The 20,512-nt window shown below is 39.5% G+C and overlaps 1 protein-coding gene across 2 annotated transcripts; it reads right to left on the bottom strand.

The window, feature by feature from the left end:
- Positions 1 to 504: 504 nt before the first annotated feature.
- Positions 505 to 20,407, bottom strand: LOC148518273 (uncharacterized). 2 transcript variants are annotated; one of them, XM_088477546.1, is made up of 7 exons: positions 20,258 to 20,407; positions 18,345 to 18,407; positions 18,033 to 18,197; positions 7,858 to 7,910; positions 5,155 to 5,175; positions 4,011 to 4,103; positions 505 to 1,747 (listed from the first exon to the last, which is right to left on the bottom strand). In XM_088477546.1, exons 2-7 carry the CDS (start codon positions 18,403 to 18,405, stop codon positions 1,697 to 1,699), a joined length of 444 nt encoding a protein of 147 aa, XP_088333672.1. In that variant the 5' UTR covers positions 18,406 to 18,407; positions 20,258 to 20,407; the 3' UTR covers positions 505 to 1,696. The 2 variants fall into 2 exon arrangements, with proteins under 2 accessions (XP_088333672.1, XP_088333671.1); XM_088477545.1 differs by having other exon boundaries at positions 5,092 to 5,175; positions 20,258 to 20,405.
- Between the last annotated feature and the right edge of the window lie 105 nt (positions 20,408 to 20,512).

Genomic DNA, 20,512 nt, shown 5'->3' with positions numbered 1-20,512 from the left:
CCAGGATTAAGCCATGCCCCTCATTAGGCTCCGCCCTTGTGGCAGCCAGATGTAAGCCCCACCTCCCAGTGACATCAGCTATCAATCACCGGGATGACAGGGAGGAGAGGGCTGCATACACTGCCTTTGACGTGCAGACACCCCGTCCAGACAGGTAAGGAGCAGTCGCTGGTTGAGATTATAAGGAATATCTTGTTTAGGTTTGTAGCAATCATGATGGGGGGGGGGCAAGGGGACGGCTTCCCTCAAATATTGCGCAGGGGCTGTGCAGTCTATTGCTATAAAGCATAGACCCTAACCATCCACCGCTAGAGTCCCTGCGCTACCAAGTAAAAGGGAGGGAAGGAGGGACGCAGGGGCGTCGGAACGATCTTATGTTACCCCCCTCCAACATAAAATTGTTCCGATGCCCCTGATAGTAATCCTTTAATTACTTAAGAATAGGGTGTTCAGTCCTGGAACTTTTTTTTTTTATAAAGATCTTTCACACAGACCCCATAGATATAACATCAGAAATGAAAGGTTTTATTTCTTAACTTCAGAGACAAAGTAAAATTTACTTTTTCAAGAAATATGTCCATTTCTTATGAAAGTACAAAATATTTACAAATGACATCACAGCCTTGAACACAAATGTCAGCGAGAGGAGGAAACGAGGAGCCAATACTCCAGCCCATCACCAAATAATTGTACAGAGTTCTCCCGCAATGTCATTAGACAGATGTGATATAGCATACATACAGGAGATGAAATATCTGTCTCCAAAGACCACTGTGTACAGTTATATGCAAGACCAAGAACAGCATGGACCTCAGCAGCTTGCTTTACATGAGCCTGCAGCCCACCAGCGCACGGTGGTGACCTTACTGATGCCAAACAGTGGGGGCTAAAAATTTTTTTTTTTAAATTAATTAAAGATTCTCTAGCTATAATAATATGTATGTGTTATCTAATGTGCAGGTTATCTCAAGAGTAGCTCTAGGGGAGGTTATCATTTTTGTTATAAAACCTATAAATGTAAGAGACACACTGACCAAACCTAACAAAGTTTTAATGTTAGGCATACAACGGTATCAAATAGTGGATGGGAAAATAAAAAAAAAATAAAAATTATATATATAAATAAATAATTAAAAAAAAAAAACATAAAAGGAAAGCAAATTTCTTTAAATTTCACCCTCCCTTTAATTGGTACAATTGCTGTACTTTATAGAATGTTGATCCAAACATATACATTTATTTTGTAACAAAAAAAGAAAAACCTTATATTTTAGGTTTAGTGGGTTCCTTACAGCTCTGTTTCATAAACTATAAAGCAACAAGAACATAATAAAAACCAAAAACAAAATTACACTAAAGCGTAGTTTCAAAATGGAACATTCCCCTTTGATACAATGGAACCAATGTGGATTATTAGACACACTAGTGAGACCATTTAAGTATACATTATTTGGTCACAAGATGTTATTATTCAGTAACAGGAATTTAACAGCTAATTATGTTGGCAATAGATTATCTAAGTATACACATAGTGCAACCATAATAATTCTCTCTTATTTTAAACACAGTAGAAATATAAATATAAATATATATATATATATATATATATATATATATATATATATATATATCTATATCTCTGGCAAGCCGCTGCTTTGAAATGAAACAGCAAAGAAATGACCGTATTGGACTTAAGTCACATGGAAGAGTTTAGGAATTCCAGCAGTTCTGCGCGGTTTCTGTCTCTCTGTGGGAAAAAACAAAGTACAAGATATTATCAGAGAACTATCCTGCTCTTTAGGGATCCACAAATGTCCATCTAGGTCCTGCAAAAGTCTTCCTACAGTGCTTACGTTAAATCTTGTATTTCAAGGCATAGAAAAGAAATGACTGCATGGTGTTTATGGCTAGGTCCGTTGATTACAAGTAGAAGATTCACCAGTAAGATAATACACCTTCACTTGAGAGTTGTACTTCATTTTTAATTTCAAATATGATTACAGTAGGTTTTCCTGATGATAAAATTTCCATGCAAACCCCATACTAAGAACAGAACTACATGAAAATGTACATTTATTGGCAATATGCTAGTGCTGTATTTAACTACCAGACACAAGCTAGGCGGCATAGTGCATGTATATAGTATTACATGTACAGTCCTTTATTTTTTGATTAAAAACCAATAAGTTAAAAAAATCTACATAAATTTGCATCATGATCGATCAAACAGGTGCCACCAACCAGCATTATTATACTTAGTTAAAATGGCCATGCAAACCCCATACTAAGAACAGAACTACAGAAAAAGATTAAAGACTAGGGGGTATATTTACTAAAGTGCAGGTTTTTAAAAGTGGAGATGTTGCCCATAGCAAATAGATTCCACTTAACATTTAGCACACACCTTCTAGAAGATAATAGCTAGAATCTGATTAGTTGCTATGGGCAACATCTCCACTTCTAAAAACCCTCACTTTAGTAAATATAGCCCTAGAAGTGACTTGCCATGCCATGTATGAACAGATTCGCTGTAGCCTCCTGGAGGTTTTGCCATTTTACAATATTTTATCCACTCTGAGTATAATGACTATATGACAAAATGTCACATGCTTTCATTCAGCCCTATGCAAACCATCATTTAGCACTGCTTATAGACATATAAGGCTTGTCCCTCTTCTGCACTGTACTAGTGTGCACTGGCTGAATGTCTTTTTGGATTTATTAAGTGATCTGTGGCAGAAATCCACATAGGGGTGGGATTGGTGTGTAACTAAATACAGTATTCCCCCTGTATTAACCTTTTAATTTTATGCCATAGAGCTGTTTAGAACGTAAGTGGATGTTATGCTTGAGCTGGACATGGATTATATTGTACTACTGCAGCAGGATTTCATGTTAGATGTGAAGACAGCTGGTAGCATTTTGGGAGACATGTGAGAGAGGTTATGTGAAGCAGCCAGAGAGACAGCAGAATAGCGGTGGATGTGTTACAGTGTTTACAATTGCAAATGAAGAGATGAGTTTAGAGAAAATATGGGAAAACCACAATTTTTATGCTATTTTGATCGCGGTCCAGCAGCAGTTAGCAGCGTCCAGGGACTGGGGGGCAGGGCACCATTTGCCCCTTGGACCGCAGTGTCACTTGGTGTCCTGGTCAGGGACAGCAGGTTCAATAGAAGAATACAGTCAGGGAGGGTAGTGACAGGGTAGAGCAGAGCCGGGCTAAGGCGGGCCACAGGGGCAGGACCGGCTTAAAGGTGCCAAACCCAAAAGGAGGGGGGCAGTACTGCACCCTGGAAAGGATCGATCAAGATTGGCGGGCCTTCACTGTCCCTGCCCACGACGAAGGGCATGGAGAGACTTGGAGCTCCTATCTCTCAGACAGGTCAGTATTCTATGGGGGGCTAGGGCAATTTAATGTAGGCTTATTTTTCTGTATGTGAGGGACAATGTTTTGCCTGGGGGAACATTGTGTTTGGATTTATTTGCTGTGAGTGAAAATGTGTGTCTTTTTTTTTACCCGGTGGGGTCCAAAGTGTTTATTTTTTTTTATGGTGGGGGCCAATGTGTGACTTCGGCATGACAGTCCCCACGCCCCTTGCTTCGAGCTCACGCCCCATTATCACACTACTGTAGATACTGGACAATTTACTTTTACAGCTACAAATCTTTTATGACCACCCCTGAACTACAGTGTTCCAACAACATTCAATCTATGTCAATATTTAATTTTACTCCTGAACAGAAATCCTCAAATGCTGAGTGCAGGAAACAACTTCCTGACAGACTAAGAGGAGGATCCTATTTATACACATTTTACTTTACATTTTACCACTAGAGTAACAGTGTCTGTATCAGTGTTTCTCTCTCCCCATACAGCACCGCCCTAGAACAGAACAGGTGACACGGCCACATTGTACTGGAAGGGGTTGGTAGGAGACGGGGATCGTTTGCAGGTGAACAAGCCACGTACAAAGCCAATATCATTAAATAGCTTCTGTGCAATTTACCTCTTTGTCTTCTTTGCTTTTCTTTACTTTCATTTTTATCTTCTTCCCTGTGATCATACTGTAGTTTTTATTCTTCTTTTTTTCTTTCAGAAACTATAAGAAAATAAATACATTTGCAGACAGGCTCTAAGAGCAGCAGAAGTAGTTGTGGCATAAGTGTAAGGAGTATGAAATCTGGTGCAGAGGGATAACTAGTTATTGTAAGACGCAGCAACTGCTTAGAACGTCTGTTTTTTTATCGATGAACGTGAAGGAGTATAAACGTTTTGCTTAATCATGCTTATGGAAATGTATAATCCAGACACTGTCCATTAGGGAACACAGGGGAGATTATCCCTCTCCAAGAATTGATACAAGTACTAACCAATTAGCTCCTGCCATTTTACAGGCTGTGTTAGGAGATGATTGGTTAGTACTTTATCGCTCTCCAAGCTTTGATAAATCTCCCCCTCAGTCACAAAAAGTCATGTGACACAACTGAGATCACTACTCCCCAAATATAAGGAAATATGTTTACACAATAAATAACCTATATTCATGTCACTTGTGTATTACCTCAATAATACAGGAACATTCATTTACCCATTCCATAGTTTGACATCTTGCAATAGGCACACGAACATATACATGTACCAAAAGTGCACATGGTAAAGTTAGATTCTCGATATTTTTCAGGACACATGTCCACAGTATGGGGAATATGAGTAATATCAGGCGCTTAATATAAGCCTCTACACCAGGGGTGGGTGGGGAACCTTCTTTCTGCTAAGGGCCATTTTATATGGCAGGCATTGTCCGCCTACTCATCGTTCAGTTGGTGGGAACTTTCTCCCTACGCTAGAACGATAGTTGGTGAAAATTACACAACTAGTTGGAACGACCGTTTGAGGCTGTTTTTCAGCGCGTGGGAATAACCAGCTGATTATCGTTTGCTCCCACACACTAGATGATTATCATTCCAACCAGCCAACTAGTTGGCTGGTCAGAATGATATCGTCCTGGTGTGTGGCCAGCTTTAGTGTTTTACTTACTGACGTTATATAATAGGGACATATATACAAAATGCAGGGACAGGTCACACCTTGGATATCTGTACAGGTTTGTCTTCCTCTTGTTTCTTTTTCTTTTCTTTCTTTTTCTTTACCTTGTCGTCTTTTTTTCTCTTCTGTAGAAATAAAGGACATTGTTACTCTTTCATGGTCGCGTGCCTTCATAAACCCACAAAAAACAACAACTTGTCTTTTTTGTAGCTACAAAAAAAAAAATACACATAAGCATGTAAGCACGCCTGCTATATTATATGCTTGGAGTAATTACACATAAGCATGTAAGCACGCCTGCTATATTATATGCTTGGAGTAATTACACATAAGCATGTAAGCACGCCTGCTATATTATATGCTTGGAGTAATTACACATAAGCATGTAAGCACGCCTGCTATATTATATGCTTGGAGTAGTTACACATAAGCATGTAAGCACGCCTGCTATATTATATGCTTGGAGTAATTACACATAAGCACGCCTGCTATATTATATGCTTGGAGTAATTACACATAAGCATGCCTGCTATATTATATGCTTGGAGTAATTACACATAAGCATGTAAGCACGCCTGCTATATTTTATGCTTGGAGTAATTACACATAAGCATGTAAGCACGCCTGCTATATTATATGCTTGGAGTAATTACACATAAGCATGTAAGCATGCCTGCTATATTATATGCTTGGAGTAATTACACATAAGCATGTAAGCACGTCTGCTATATTATATGCTTGGAGTAGTTACACATAAGCATGTAAGCACGCCTGCTATATTATATGCTTGGAGTAGTTACACATAAGCATGTAAGCACGCCTGCTATATTATATGCTTGGAGTAATTACACATAAGCATGTAAGCACGCCTGCTATATTATATGCTTGGAGTAATTACACATAAGCATGTAAGCACGCCTGCTATATTATATGCTTGGAGTAATTACACATAAGCATGTAAGCACGCCTGCTATATTATATGCTTGGAGTAATTACACATAAGCATGTAAGCACGCCTGCTATATTATATGCTTGGAGTAATTACACATAAGCATGTAAGCACGCCTGCTATATTATATGCTTGGAGTAATTACACATAAGCATGTAAGCACGCCTGCTAGATTATATGCTTGGAGTAATTACACATAAGCATGTAAGCACGCCTGCTAGATTATATGCTTGGAGTAATTACACATAAGCATGTAAGCACGCCTGCTATATTATATGCTTGGAGTAATTACACATAAGCATGTAAGCACGCCTGCTATATTATATGCTTGGAGTGATTACACATAAGCATGTAAGCACGCCTGCTATATTATATGCTTGGAGTAATTACACATAAGCATGTAAGCACGCCTGCTATATTATATGCTTGGAGTAATTACACATAAGCATGTAAGCACGCCTGCTATATTATATGCTTGGAGTAATTACACATAAGCATGTAAGCACGCCTGCTATATTATATGCTTGGAGTAATTACACAGTTATACTAAACACAACGAAGCTGATGCAGAGCATCTTGTTTTTTTTCACACCATGCAACCTCCAGAACTATGTGCACGCAAGTACGTTGTATGCAGAGCTTGTGTGCATCCAGCCACTTCTCCACTTATGACAGCAGAGGTGTAAGTGGGCGTTCTCACGTGGGCACAGTTTACTCAACTGTGGGCTACGCACTGTGAATACGCCTGATTTCAGACATACCTTCTGCACCCACTATACACCTACTGTATATACAGTTGGCATCTCCAAAAAGGTATTTAGTGGGTACAGTGGTCTATTCTTCATCTCTCGCAAATGCGTGATTAAAATGACATTACGAATGATAGTGGATTCACACGCAAAGACAAGAATGTTACTGCCAGCATATTATATAAATTGTAAGCAGGGACCTCTTATGTTGTCTGTCTGTTATTACACAGTCTTGTTTTATTACAGGTTTTTTCCCCAATTATAAAGCGCAACGGAATGTGAATAGAAAGAAGTATGATGGGAAACAACTGATATGTTTGTTATTTAAGTTTTTTGACCAATATAAGAAACATTTTAGAAGTTGATTTGCAGTTTGTTTGGGAGATGAGAGGAAATACACACAATGCTTAAAAAAGCTGCATCAGAGGGTCCGAGTAATTAACAATTTTTTCTTACTGCTTTATACATATAAATTTTCAATTTTGGGTTTAGTTATCAGTGAGCACAATGGCTGTAACACTAACTTTGCTTCCTGGAACATAGATGAAGCTTCTACTAATGGCTGTTATCCACCCTGTGGCTTTAATTGCAGTCAGTACAGTAGGGATCTTTGCTGTGCAGCTAGAGCCACTTATGGGGCTGTGTAACACAATGGGCTTCCTAAAAGGAGTATCTGGAACTTGTATGACCTAGAGCAGCTCTCCCGTAGTGAAATTAGTGGTGAAGCATATGCTTGCATGCTCTAACATAGGCTTTGTACAGAAAGGGAAAAAAGGAAGCAAATATAATATAACCTATTCATTATATCATAGTCCGCACACAGACCAAATGTATGATAAAGTAAACATTTTATATCTCAATGCACATTATAAGACAATAAAAAAAATGTAAAGGAAAAATCTTTGGGGTTGTATTGATCGTTTTTAAATAATAAAAGGACAGACTGATGTAGAAATTTTTTTTTTCCTATATATGTTCTTTTCTTCTATATAAATCAAAATAAAATATCCCTAAGTAGCTGGTTACCTCTACAACCAGAGACAAGTAAATGTAAAGTCACAAAACAAACTAAATAAGAAAAAATAAGAGTATAAGGCCAAGGACTTTACCTTCTTATTGTGTTTTTCCTTAGATACTTTCTTAGATTTACATTTTGGCAAATCTAAATGAAGACAAAAAAAAAAAGAGAACTGTCAAGCTACATATTAATTTCTATTTTCATATTTTACATCACACCTGGGAATCTCCCTAACTACAAAGAAAGTCTCACAATGGGAACAGAATAATCAGACATCAATTACATGATACACTACAAAGAGGGAAAAAGCAAGCCATGCTAATAACTATTACCGCATCACATGGCAACAGCAAAATAATGGAATATGTCCTTCTAAATGCAAATTAGGCAGAGAGAACAGTCCTATGTAACAAGCTGCCTGACCTATTTTATCTGCATAGTTCATCAAATATAATTGTAGCAGTACGCCCTCATGTGGTCAAAATATATATGACAACTGTCTACTACTTATTGGAAATTAATGACAGAGATTGTGACAGTGTGAAGACTGCAAGGTCCAAAAATCAAACCACCCTCAAGCAGAAAAATAAGTTGGATATATACATTTTGTTTCATGTAAAAGGTGCATCTTTAGCATCACATCGCTTGCTCAATGCCGCTGGGGGACCCTGCTATTTCCATTAGGTGACTGTCTGTGGCAATCTACTGGTACATGACACACACAGCTCTGTTTTCTCATGAACAATCACAGCTGTATATAATCTGTGCCTCAATGAAGTCATTCATTGCTAGTGAATTGATAGGCTGCAAGCACATGAATATTTGTTGAGATCACAAAAATAACATGCTCTTTCATTCACTATAAAGCAAATAAGCCAAAATTATACAAAATCCAATTTATCCTAGGACCTCACAGCCACACCTCCCCTCCCATTCTGAAACTTACATGATTGTACTGGAGTTCTGCCAGATCTGCTCTACAAACTAAAATATCTGACAAGGCAGCAGCTAGACACTTCCTAGCCAAAGAACTTCAAGTGCAGGATTATGGATTGGGAATCCCCTCTTGTTCGTGGCGGTGACCGGACTAAGAAATTACATCAGTGAGAGAGTGGCTGGATTAACCGTCTGGACACAGCGGCCCCTAGAGGCCTACATAAATATATAACCCCTTACAATCGACCGTTTTCTGCTTCTTAATGCATTTGGGAGCTGTTTGTCTATTGTATCAGGGTCCCTGTACTATACCAGCGTATACTTTTAACTGTTTTTTTTATTTGAGCCTTATAGGTGGTGTTTTTTTTTTTTTTTTTTTAAACTAAGTTGTTTTTGAGTTTTATGAAAATACAATAAACCCCATATATGTAAATAAAAAAATTAATTAAATGTGGCAGACATGTAGATAAACATGGTATACATAAAAATGTGTGGCAGAGCGTAATATAAGAGCAGTATATACAAATCAGGATATACATATGACTGTATATCATATAAATAAAGCATGGCAAGTACCTGAAGGCGCCATTCGGGCACTCATACCAAAACAGGGTTGGAAAAAAAAATAAAAATAAATCCTGTTTTTTTGGTGTAAACCAGTTTTTTTGCATTAATGTTTAAATGAAAAAAATAATTCATCTTGCTATGTAAGAAACCTTGATCAAATCACGTTTTAATGCTTTCTAACATTAACAAACCAAAGTTATTAGGGTTTTATATGATTTGACATCTTTCAATAAAACCAAGTTTAGACTAAACATAATTAAAACATGTAAAAGCTCTTTTCAGAGAAACACAAAATTAGGAGTTAAGCATTAGAACTGGAAATGTCACTGGCATTAAACATTTTGAATAAGAACACTAGTTTAGAACCCCTATATGGTCGAACCCAACATTTTCTCCAGGTTTCAACCTTGCCCGCTTTTCTGCATGGATTAAGGGTGGGGTTAGAGTGGTATCTGATGTTTTTGAGTCGGGTGGATGCGCCTCTCTGGATTCCCTACAGAATAAATTTAATATATCTTCTGTCAATACTTTAGCGTATATTCAAATACGTCATTTTTCCCATTAATTCAATTGATAGTTCTCTAACACTTTATGTCTCCGCAATCCTCTCATGAAAGGCATTATATCTGTAATTTATCTTTTATTGTATGTTAATTTACCAGATACACCTGACCATGAACTTCAGTGGGAAAAGGATCTGGGGAGCCCACCGGATGAGGGCACATGGTCTGTGGTGCGGGAGAGGGTATCCAAATCTTCTATTTGCACCTTAATAAAGGAAAATGCTTACAAGATATATTACAGATGGTACCTGGTGCCTACCCGCCTGCATAGAATGTATTCATCTAGCCTCTGATCGTTGCTGGAGAGATTGCGGTGAGGCAGGCACCTACATTCATATATGGTGGTCATGTCCTAAAATAGCTCAATTTTGGGATGAGGTTGCTGTCCTCCTTTCGGAAATTCTTAAAGTACCACTGACTAAATCTCCCTGGTCTTTTCTCCTTGGCTGTCCACTCGAGGGCCTTAACCCACATGCTGATAAGCTTTCTTCACATATTTTAAACGCAGCTTGATGTTTAGTTGCAAGGCACTGGAAAGATATCAACCCTCCTCCTCGCCAACAACTCAGAAATAAAATCTGGCATGTGGCGGCCATGGAGAAAATATCAGCTTATCTCCACAACACCTCCCATAAGTTTCTTATAGTTTGGGGTGACTGGTTTCTTTATAATGACACCACACCACATGGATCCCTACCCTCAGGCTTTTCGAACCTACTACTTTAATGATCATAATCCACCTATTATTTGTATAAATCTGGACTCAGTCTCCTCCTTAACTCCCATGTCCCCCCCAACATACTTTCCCCCTTCTTTTTCCTATTTCCTTTTCTTTCTTCTTCTTTTTCCTCTCTCTACCCCCCTAAGTAGTTCTGCTTTACATTCATATTTTCTCAATGTTTTATATTTTGTATTGCTATATATGATTTATTCTAATTGGAATGGATTGTTGATATATGTGTTAATATGATATCATGCTATTCTGTTGGTCTGAGTATTTCATATACCTCTTTATTTGAGTATGCATGTATAGTTGTATTATTTTACTTCTGTAAAATCTAAAAATAAACTTGTAAAAAAAAAACACACTAGTTTAGAGGCCTTTTCAGCTCCCCAGTCTGTTTCGAAGCTTCGTATGAACTAAACCGAAAGAAAAAAAAATTCTACACTAACCAAAGATGCTTGAGCAGTCAGAAGTTGTTAAATAAATGGGAAATACATTGTGCTTTTTTTTGCTCATCCATTCATAAGATGATACTTGTGACACCACAGAGACTGTGGGGTAAATTTACTAAAGTGAGAATTTTCAGAAGAGATGTTGCTCATAGCAACCAATCAGATTCTAGCTCTTATCTTCTAGAAGGTGCTAGTTAAATGTTAAGTAGAATCTGATTGGTTGCTATGGGCAACATCTCTTCTAAAACTCACTTCTAAAAACTCTCACTTTAGTAAATTTACCCCTAAGTCTTTCTTTCTAGCACTCATCTCAATAGGACTGAAGGTTTTGAAATGAAATACAAAGGTTGACATGGAGATTAAACCATGTGGTGTTTCTCTGTGTATTGCATGTGTTATGTTTTGGTGTTTACTCTTTAAGATTGAGAATGTTAGCTGTGGTTTTTTTACCTGCCCTATGGGATTGACGGGGGAGAAGTCTTATGGTGCATACACATGGTCAGATTTTCTGTCAGATCTGAACGATAACGATTTTAAAAACCATTCATATCTGAAAGAAAATCTGACGTGAGCATACAACGATGAACGATGCGCATTCCCGATTGTCAGATAACGATATCTGACATCTGATGTGTTTGCAATCAGATTTGAACGATTCCATTCCTTTTAATACAGTCTGAAATCGTTAAAATCGTTGGTAAAATCGTTCAACTGACAGATCTGACCGTGTGTATGCACCATTAGCTTGATGCAAGGCAGATTTAGCGCCTCTCTTATCTGGTTCATCCTCCCTATATCTTTGTAGTGTGTGTGATTTACTGCATTGGTTCAGCTTACTCAGATAAAGACCACAAGCATCAAGAATGTGGAATACCAGTTACAGCATTGTGCCTGTAGTCACAGCATAATAAAAAACCAGAGTGTTTTTTTTTTTTTTTTTTTAAAACCATTTGGTTTAAACAGAGGTGGTTTAAACCAGCCAACCCTGTACCAAAATAAAGAAGCATACAAAAAACACAGTAAATGGCACAATGTAAATGACACAATTATCCTGCCCACATAGTTACTAAACATAGTATATATAGTATATATATATATATTTATATTATATATAAACAGTCCAAGAATGGAGGCACTCACGAGTCTTTCCTTAGACACCAATACAAGTCCTTTTATTGGTATCTAAGGAAAGACTCGTGAGTGCCTCCATTCTTGGACTGTATGTGTACATATATACATACATACATATATATATATATATATATATATATATACATATACACACACTACCGTTCAACAGTTTGGGGTCACCCAGACAATTTTGTGTTTTACATGAAAACTGACTTATTTATCAAATGAGTTGCAAAATGAATAGAACATACAGTATAGTCAAGACATTGGCAAGGTTAGAAATAATGATTTTTATTTTAAATAATGATTTTGTCCTTCAAACTTTGAATGCTCCTTTTGCAGCAATTACAGCATTGCAGACCTTTGGCATTCTAGCTGTTGGTTTGTTGAGGTAATCTGAAGAAATTTCACCCCACGCTTCCCGAAGCACCTCCCACAAGTTGGATTGGCTTGATGGGCACTTCTTGCGTACCATACGGTCAAGCTGCTCCCAAAACAGCTCAATGGGGTGGAGATTTGGTGACTGTGCTGGCCACTCCATTACAGACAGAATTCCAGCCTGCTTCTTCCCTAAATAGCTCTTGCATAATTTGGAGGTGTGCTATGGGTCATTGTCCTGTTGGAGGAGGAAATTGGCTCCAATCAAGCGCTGTCCACAGGGTATGGCATGGTGTGGCAAAATGAGTGATTACCTTCCTTATTCAAAATCCATTTTACCTTGTACAAATCTCCCACTTTACCAGCACCAAAACTGCCCCAGACCATCACATTATCTCCACCATGCTTGACAGATGGCGTCAGGCACTCTTCCAGCATCTTTTCACTTGTTCTGCGTCTCACAAATGTTCTTCTGTGTGATCCAAACACCTCAAACTTCGATTCGTCTGTGCATAACATTTTTTTTCCAATCTTCCTCTGTCCAATGTCTGTGTTCTTTTGCCCATATTAATCTTTTCCTTTTATTGGCCAGTCTCAGATATGGCTTTTTCTTTGCCACTCTGCCTAGAAGGCCAGCATCCCGGAGTCGTCTCTTCACTGTAGACGTTGACACTGACGTTTTGCAGGTACCATTTAATGAAGCTGCCAGTTGCGGACTTGTGAAGCGTCTATTTCTCAAACTAGAGACTCTAATGTACTTGTCTTCTTGCACAGTTGTGCACTGGGACCTCCCACTTCTCTTTCTACTCTGGTTAGAGCCTGTTAGTGTTGTTCTCTGAATGGAGTAGTACACACCGTTGTAGGAAATGTTCAGTTTCTTGACAACTTCTCGCATGGAATAGCCTTCATTTCTAAGAACAAGAATAGACTGTCGAGTTTCACATGAAAGTTTTCTTTTTCTGGCCATTTGGAGAGTATAATCAAACCCAAAATTGTGATGTTAAAGATACTCAACTAGCTCAATGGAAGGCCATTTTTATAACTTCTCCAACGCGCAAACTTGTTTTCAGCTGTGCTAACAACATTGCACAAGGGTTTTCAAGAGTTTTCTAATCATCCATTGGTCTTCTAACGCGCTTAGCAAACACAATGTACCATTAGAACACTGGAGTGATGGTTGCTGGAAATGGGCCTCTATACACCTATGTAGATATTCCTTTCAAAACCAGACGTTAGTATAGTAATTTACCACATTAACAATGCATAGATGTATTTCTGATTAATTTAATGTTATCTTCATTGAAAAAAACAAAAAAACAGTGGTTTTCTTTCAAAACTAAGGACATTTCTGAGTGACCCCAAACTATTGAACGGTAGTATTATATATATACATATATATATATATATATATATATATATATATATATATATATATACATACACATACATACACACACATACATACATATATACACACCAAAACAAAAATAGTGAGATTATATATAAATAAAAAGACCACATCTACCAAAACTTAACAAAAACCCCTTAAAACAAACCTTCCCCTTGACCCCCCCCAGCCTGTATAACCTAACCCCAACATAGGCATACGTGGATCCCGTCACACTCCCCAACTACACTAAACTACCTAAAGGCACCCCCATTCCCCCTACCCACCCCAAATAAAGGATAATAAGACCACGATATTGACAGGGGCAATAATCTAATAACCTTCAGAATGGGCAACTCTTAAAACATTTTAAAAAACAGACTCATAACAAATCAAGATATACAAGTATAAGTATAAACAATACCATAGCATTGAATACGCATCAAATGGACAAAACAACATGCATAAAAAAAAATAAAAACAAAAACAGCAGTGCAACAGAACAAAATATTTCAAAACATTAATTGGGCCAGACCTCAGCCTCTTGTGAAAGAATATATAGTAGAAAAGTCCCTGCATATACCACCTGAAAACACACAGAAAATTACTGAAATGTCAAGTCCCTGTACTTTGTTGTAGCCGATAGGAATGGAAAATGGATTTTTGGAAAAACCGGTGCAGATTTAAACTACCCAATAGTTGAGTGTTCTTCAAGCTTGAACATATTTGCAGTACAACAAAAAAGAAAGAAGAAAAAAAATGAAAAACAAAAGAAGTGAGAAAACCCCGAAACTTCCCCACCCTAAGCATATAACCCTAAAAAAATAAAAATAAATAAAAAACTTAGAATACATCTAAAATTCTAAATCCCTATAAACCGTATAAGACTAAACATAAACCTAACCAAAATAGAGACAGAAAAAAAAAAACAAAGAGACAAAAATAGAAAAATTAGGAGACAATGAATTATAATAACCACCATTGCAATGAGAGCCCCCTGAAATAGAAAAACCTGGCAAACATAATATACATCAAATGAAATTTTTTCTCGTGATGCAGCTATATACAACAATATGTATTATGCAAACCAATCAATCAGAAGCAATAGAGAAATGTTTGAGCTTCGTATGCAAGAAAACAGCAAAACCCGTAAACCAGCTCCACTATCCAAAGATACAAATGTATTCCAAAGGAGAGTCAGAGGATCAGTCCTCAGCGAGTTGCCTTCTTCCTGGTGTATATCGATCTAACCATGCCGATGCTTCTCTTAGGGTCGCAAAATCCTTGGTTTTACCATTAACTACCACACAAAGTTTTGATGAGAACAACATAGCATATGGCAAGTTCAATTCACGAAGACGCCGTTTTATAGGAAGAAACTGGGCCCTATCCTTCTGGACATCAATCGCAAAATCAGGGAAGACAGAGATACGGACTCCATTTTGCTCAAGTGGACCGATGTGGGCCAGTCGAAGCACCGTGTCCCGATCTTGGTAATGTAGAAATTTGCAATGAAAGTATGTGGAGAAGCGTCTGGTGGGAGAGGCCTGGAAGGTATGCAATGTGCTCTTTCCACAGTCAGTTGAGGAGTAAAAGATTCACGGTCAAATGTATCAACCAGCAATTTCACCAGAAAATCCTCTGGGGCAGAACCTTCTTTTTCAGGAAGACCTATAAAACGCACGTTGTTCCGCCTCAGACGGCCTTCCATATCCAAAATGTTACTGTGCATGGCAGTCATCTGAGTCGCCAAGGTGGTGACCTGTTCTTTTAAATGAGAGTGAGATTCCTCTAGTTTGGAGATGCGTTTCTCAGCCTCCCTAACCCATTCCCAAACTCTTTGAAGATCTTGGCGTAATAAAGAAAGATCCAGTTGTACCTTCTCCATTTTATCAAGCAGATGCTTTTTGGAGGAGGCGACATCTTCTAGAATCTGCTTCAGGGTAACTTCAGGTGTAGAAATCTGCTCAGAGCCAGAAGATGTAGAAGTAGGGGGTGAATAGCAGCCTGGGGCAGCACCTCCAGGGGGCGGCTGTGGGCAGAAGAGCGTGCATATTTTTCCAGCTTAGCAGCAGGAGATAAACAAAGATTCAGCACAGGAGGGCAAGAAGAGGTGACTGTATGTGAACACAATGATCCCAGGTCACAACTGTAGCATGTAGCATGTGTTGCCAACAGTGTTCACAGTAAGGGGGGAGTGAAAGAAAGCAGCTCAGTATATATGTACTAGCAGCAAAAGGGAGAAGGAGACAAGTTTTTTATGTTGCCAATAATAACCACAGGAAAGGGGGCAGCTCTGTAGTTATATTCGTAGCTGCAGTGTTTGATAACAAGGAGAGGGAGCTGGTTGTTCTGCACTACAAGCAGTAAACACAGGCACCTCCACAAGTATGGCAGTGAGGACTCAGACGGGGAGAGGGGTTCTGCACAGGCTCACCACTCATTCTAAACAGCTCCAGGACACTCCAACAGTGTCAATCACAGGATAGAAGTGCTGCACACCAACAGACAGCCAGGTTTCTGGGCTTAGGATGACAGGTCAGGGATAATTGGTCAGGGAGCTCCAGCAAGTAGCTTCCTACTCCATTGCAGCTGTGGCCACGCCCCTCAAGTGTTGTTTTTAATACATTGATCTTCTGGAAGCTTGGTAACGGTCTTTAGTATACTGCAATTATTGGTCCGATATAGATATTTTGCTCTGATGCGAAACTTATAGGTGTATTTTGCCATAGACCCTACTGTGGGTACATTTGGAAATCCAAGTACAATTGGGTTATATTTTCCCCTAAGAGGAATCTCAGTCTACTATTGTTATTATTGATGATGCCCCAGAGTTGGGACTATATTGCGCATCATTTATTATTGTGCAGTGGTATCACCTGTGCGCCATACCATAGACTAGAGATCCTCGCATGTGGAGCTCACATTGAAGCTTTTATAAGCATATATGTCCTTTTCTCCTAAGCCTTGGAGATGTTATGATATTTGTTGTTAATTTACACTTTCTATTACAGTTTAATTTTTTTTTCTCTTTCAGGTTGCTTGTGGTGCTTTACTATTTGCACTGGATTGACATGCTTTTATCCCCGGGTGTGCAGGACTCTCGGAGGGACAGTCACATGTTCTTCACGTCCCAGAATGGAGCACATTTATAACATGTTATGTGACTCATACTGTATTATTATGATTTTTTCCATCAGGTCTGATGGAAGCATGATGGGACAAGCTAGCCACATGTTGATTGCGTTCCAGACTCCGGATGCGCATATTTACCTCTGTGACATGCTTTTTCCTGTGATTGGGTTGGCTCAATAGGATTGTTTTGCAGTCCGGAGTGGAGCGTAATCATAAAATACATGGACAGTCACACTGAATGTTTTGTTTTCTGATATATAGTGGAACCCATGGTGTTGCACATGTGCAGACTAACGTCTAGATTTTTGCCTACTTGTCTTAGACCAGTGGTTCCCAAACTGTGCGCCGTGGCACCCTGGGGTGCCTCGGGACACTTGCAGGGGTGCCTCAGGTTGGTGGTCCAGTACCAAATCTATTTATTTATGGTCAATGTAATGTAAATATGTGGACAAACAGAAGCTCAAACCTGTCCCCACCACATAACTGAACCTAAGGATAACAAGTAAGCACAATTTACTGCACTACATTTTTTTCTGAATTTCTCAATAACAAACTTTTGGTTTAGGGGTGCTGTGAAAACAATTCTGATACACTAGGGCGCCGCGATTCACAAAAGATTGGGAACCACTGTCTTAGACTGTGAGATGGCAAGTTTGTTTCATACTGTGGCCACACACCGCTGTTATTTATGTTATATATCTTTACATGTTCTGTGCACATTCTGGTTATATATGCATATATGTGACTTTCATATTATTAGATCTTTTGGTCTATTTGGCTGACCATCCTGTGTGTTTTTTTGGCGACACTTTTGCCATTTTGTCTCCAGTTGCCTCAATTTTGTTTGGTATATATACAGGGGTGACAGTGTGTTTGCTGTATACAAAATGGCAATGACGCTTGGCTATATATGTTAAAAAATACCAGGAGTACTGCTTGAGTTGACCAAGGACCAGGGCATAAAATTAAAACTCAGGACGTTAAAGAAAGTACCTCTGCTACTGGCGCTGCTTCCACTGGTGGAAGATGAGGATGAGCGGGAAGAGGAGGAAGACGAATGTGACGACGACGATGAAGAAGAGGAGGAGGAGGAGGAGGAGGTGGAAGACACAGATGATGATCTGCTACGACTGCGTTTCCTTTTCTTCTTATCCCTTCCTGGGGGAGAGAGAAGAGAATGGTTTCTGCATCTCCATATAGAAGAAGTGCCAGATCAGGCATTAACCCTTAGCAGTGAAGGGGTTAAATGTTACAACATTTATACAGTGCGCTTAGATATTCTGAAAATAAAACTACAAAAAATACCTCTCTCTTCACAGGAGGATGAAGACCGGATCCTGGCTCTATCACTGATTCTGTCGGACATGCCTGTAGAACATAAACATTGCAGAAAAAGAAGACCCATAATTATATCGTATTCATTAGATGGGTTACCATTTTTTGCATTTTGGAGTTAAGTTAAACTATAAATAGTCAGTTGGTTGGTACCTATTACTTAGTTGCAAATGAATACTGTCATAAATAGAAAATGTGGTTTGTTCAAACAACCCCGAAAGCAAAATAATTTTTTTTTACATCTATTAATCTGCTCAATCGGCATAAAATAAAGAGGATTTTTGTTACGTCTGACAAGTCATCAGATAAATGCATCAAACACCCCTGGTAAAATAGGTCTGCATGTATAATTAGAAGAATGTACCAGATTACTACTAGCGCAATTAATAGTCTTCGAAATAGCCACTGATACAATGGAAGGTTCAGCTCCTAAGGGCCACCCACAGGCCTTATTTACATGGTCACAATACAATAAAAAAGAGTTATACATTAGATTCCATGGAAGTGATCAGTAACCACGAGGCAGTAAAAGAAACCTTTGGGACAAGGGTGTAACGCATTCGGTATGAATAGCCGGCTGCCCGGCAGTACGATTCCCGGCTGCGGCAGCCCAACAAAACAGCAGAGCCTGGCAGCGGAAGCCCGACAGCGCTGGAAATCCCGATCGTCCCTAAGGTAAGTACTTACTAATCTAATCAACCCCCTAACCCTCCTTAGGGGTGCCTAACCCCCCCCCCCTTCCCCGCTGGCCTAACCCTAAGTCCCCCCCGGGGGTGCCTAACCCTCCCTCCCCCTAGCCTAACCCTCCCGGGGGGTGCCTAACCCTAATTATCCCCCGGGTGCCCTAAACCTAACCCTCCTCCCCGCGGCTGTCAGCTCGCGGCGCCCGGCATCCTTTCGATTGGGATGCTGGGCGCCTGTCTCCCGGCGCCGGGAAAATGACAGGCGTCTAGATTTTAGACGCCGGTCATTTATCCCTAGGCGGGATAGAGGATTCGGGAAGCCGGCGGTCGGGATTGCGGCCGCCGGCTTCCTAAACGTATCCCGGGTGTAACAACCATAAGTGCTATGGGGCCCACATATGGGAAGGCTCCACCTATTCTATGCCAGCTACAGTAGAAAAAGCAGATCAGGACACGATGAATGCCAACAGTTATTTATAGTATGTGAACCTACAAACACCACACAGATAGGGCCATGGTTGGAATCAAACTTATGAACCATCACTGTGAAGCAGCAATGCTAACCACTGTGCTAATAGTAACTTTTCTTACATTGAACACAAAGGGCACAGTGGTGGTCTATAGGCTTCTCAGGGGGAGCTGGAATACTTGAGCAACGTTCCAGTTTTATGAAATGTCCTAAAGCTGCAGTTCTCAAACTCGGTCCTCAGGACCCCATACAGGTCATGTTTTCCCGGTCACCCAGCAGGTGCACAGGTGTAGTCATTACTCACTGACACATTTTACAAGATCCACAGGTGGAGCTAATTATTTCACTTGTGATTCTGTGAGGAGACCTGGAAAACATGCACTGTAACTAAAGTAACTAGTTTTACACTATTCAATGCTTTACTAAATGCATTTAAGGGCAACCTGCTCTCAACTATTGCAAGAATATAACCTACATGTTATTACTGTGTCACATTCCAGGGAGATAACCTGTCCAACTACCATGTAACTACAAGTCCCAGCTGCTAATTGCACCATGCTTTGAAGAATAGGGGCTAATACTTGCAGGCCATGCTGGGACTTGTTGTTCCATGGATAGTGATAGGCTTACAGTATATTTCCCATACAGATCTCTGGCAGACAACTCGAGGGCCACAGGTGGCATTAGCTTGGCTTACAGCACCCATCCCCCAATAATGATTACTGACTAACCTGTCTATCAAGAGCAATACACAACTAGGAAGTGCAATTATAATATCCAAATATCACCACTCAGCCCAGCTTCCCTCCGCCGCCATGGCGCTTCTGTCCATCACTTCCGCCCTAACCTCGCATACAGGAAGTGCTTCTGTAAACGTTACCGCAGCAGCCGCCATTTTTAGATCTGGCGGATGGTGGATGATTGTAATTCTCTAGAGAGCTACAAAGGTAAAATATTACATTTGTATAGTTAACACCTTCTAGTGG

The sequence above is a fragment of the Taudactylus pleione genome, unplaced genomic scaffold (genome assembly GCF_031769625.1).
Source record: "Taudactylus pleione unplaced genomic scaffold, aTauple2 ptg000201l, whole genome shotgun sequence".
Classification (NCBI taxonomy): Eukaryota; Metazoa; Chordata; class Amphibia; order Anura; family Myobatrachidae; genus Taudactylus; species Taudactylus pleione.
This window is presented reverse-complemented; position numbering and strand designations above follow the sequence as displayed.

Bases quoted from the DNA above. Each gene is read 5' to 3' on its own strand.
- LOC148518273 (XM_088477545.1), bottom strand. From the start codon at position 18,405: ATGTCCGACAGAATCAGTGATAGAGCCAGGATCCGGTCTTCATCCTCC. The intron at 5,176-7,857 runs GTAAAGTCCTTG...TTATTTCTACAG, and splicing joins AGGAAAAACACAATAAGAAG to AAGAGAAAAAAAGACGACAA. The intron at 1,748-4,010 runs GTAAATTGCACA...TTTTTCCCACAG, and splicing joins AAAGCAAAGAAGACAAAGAG to AGAGACAGAAACCGCGCAGA.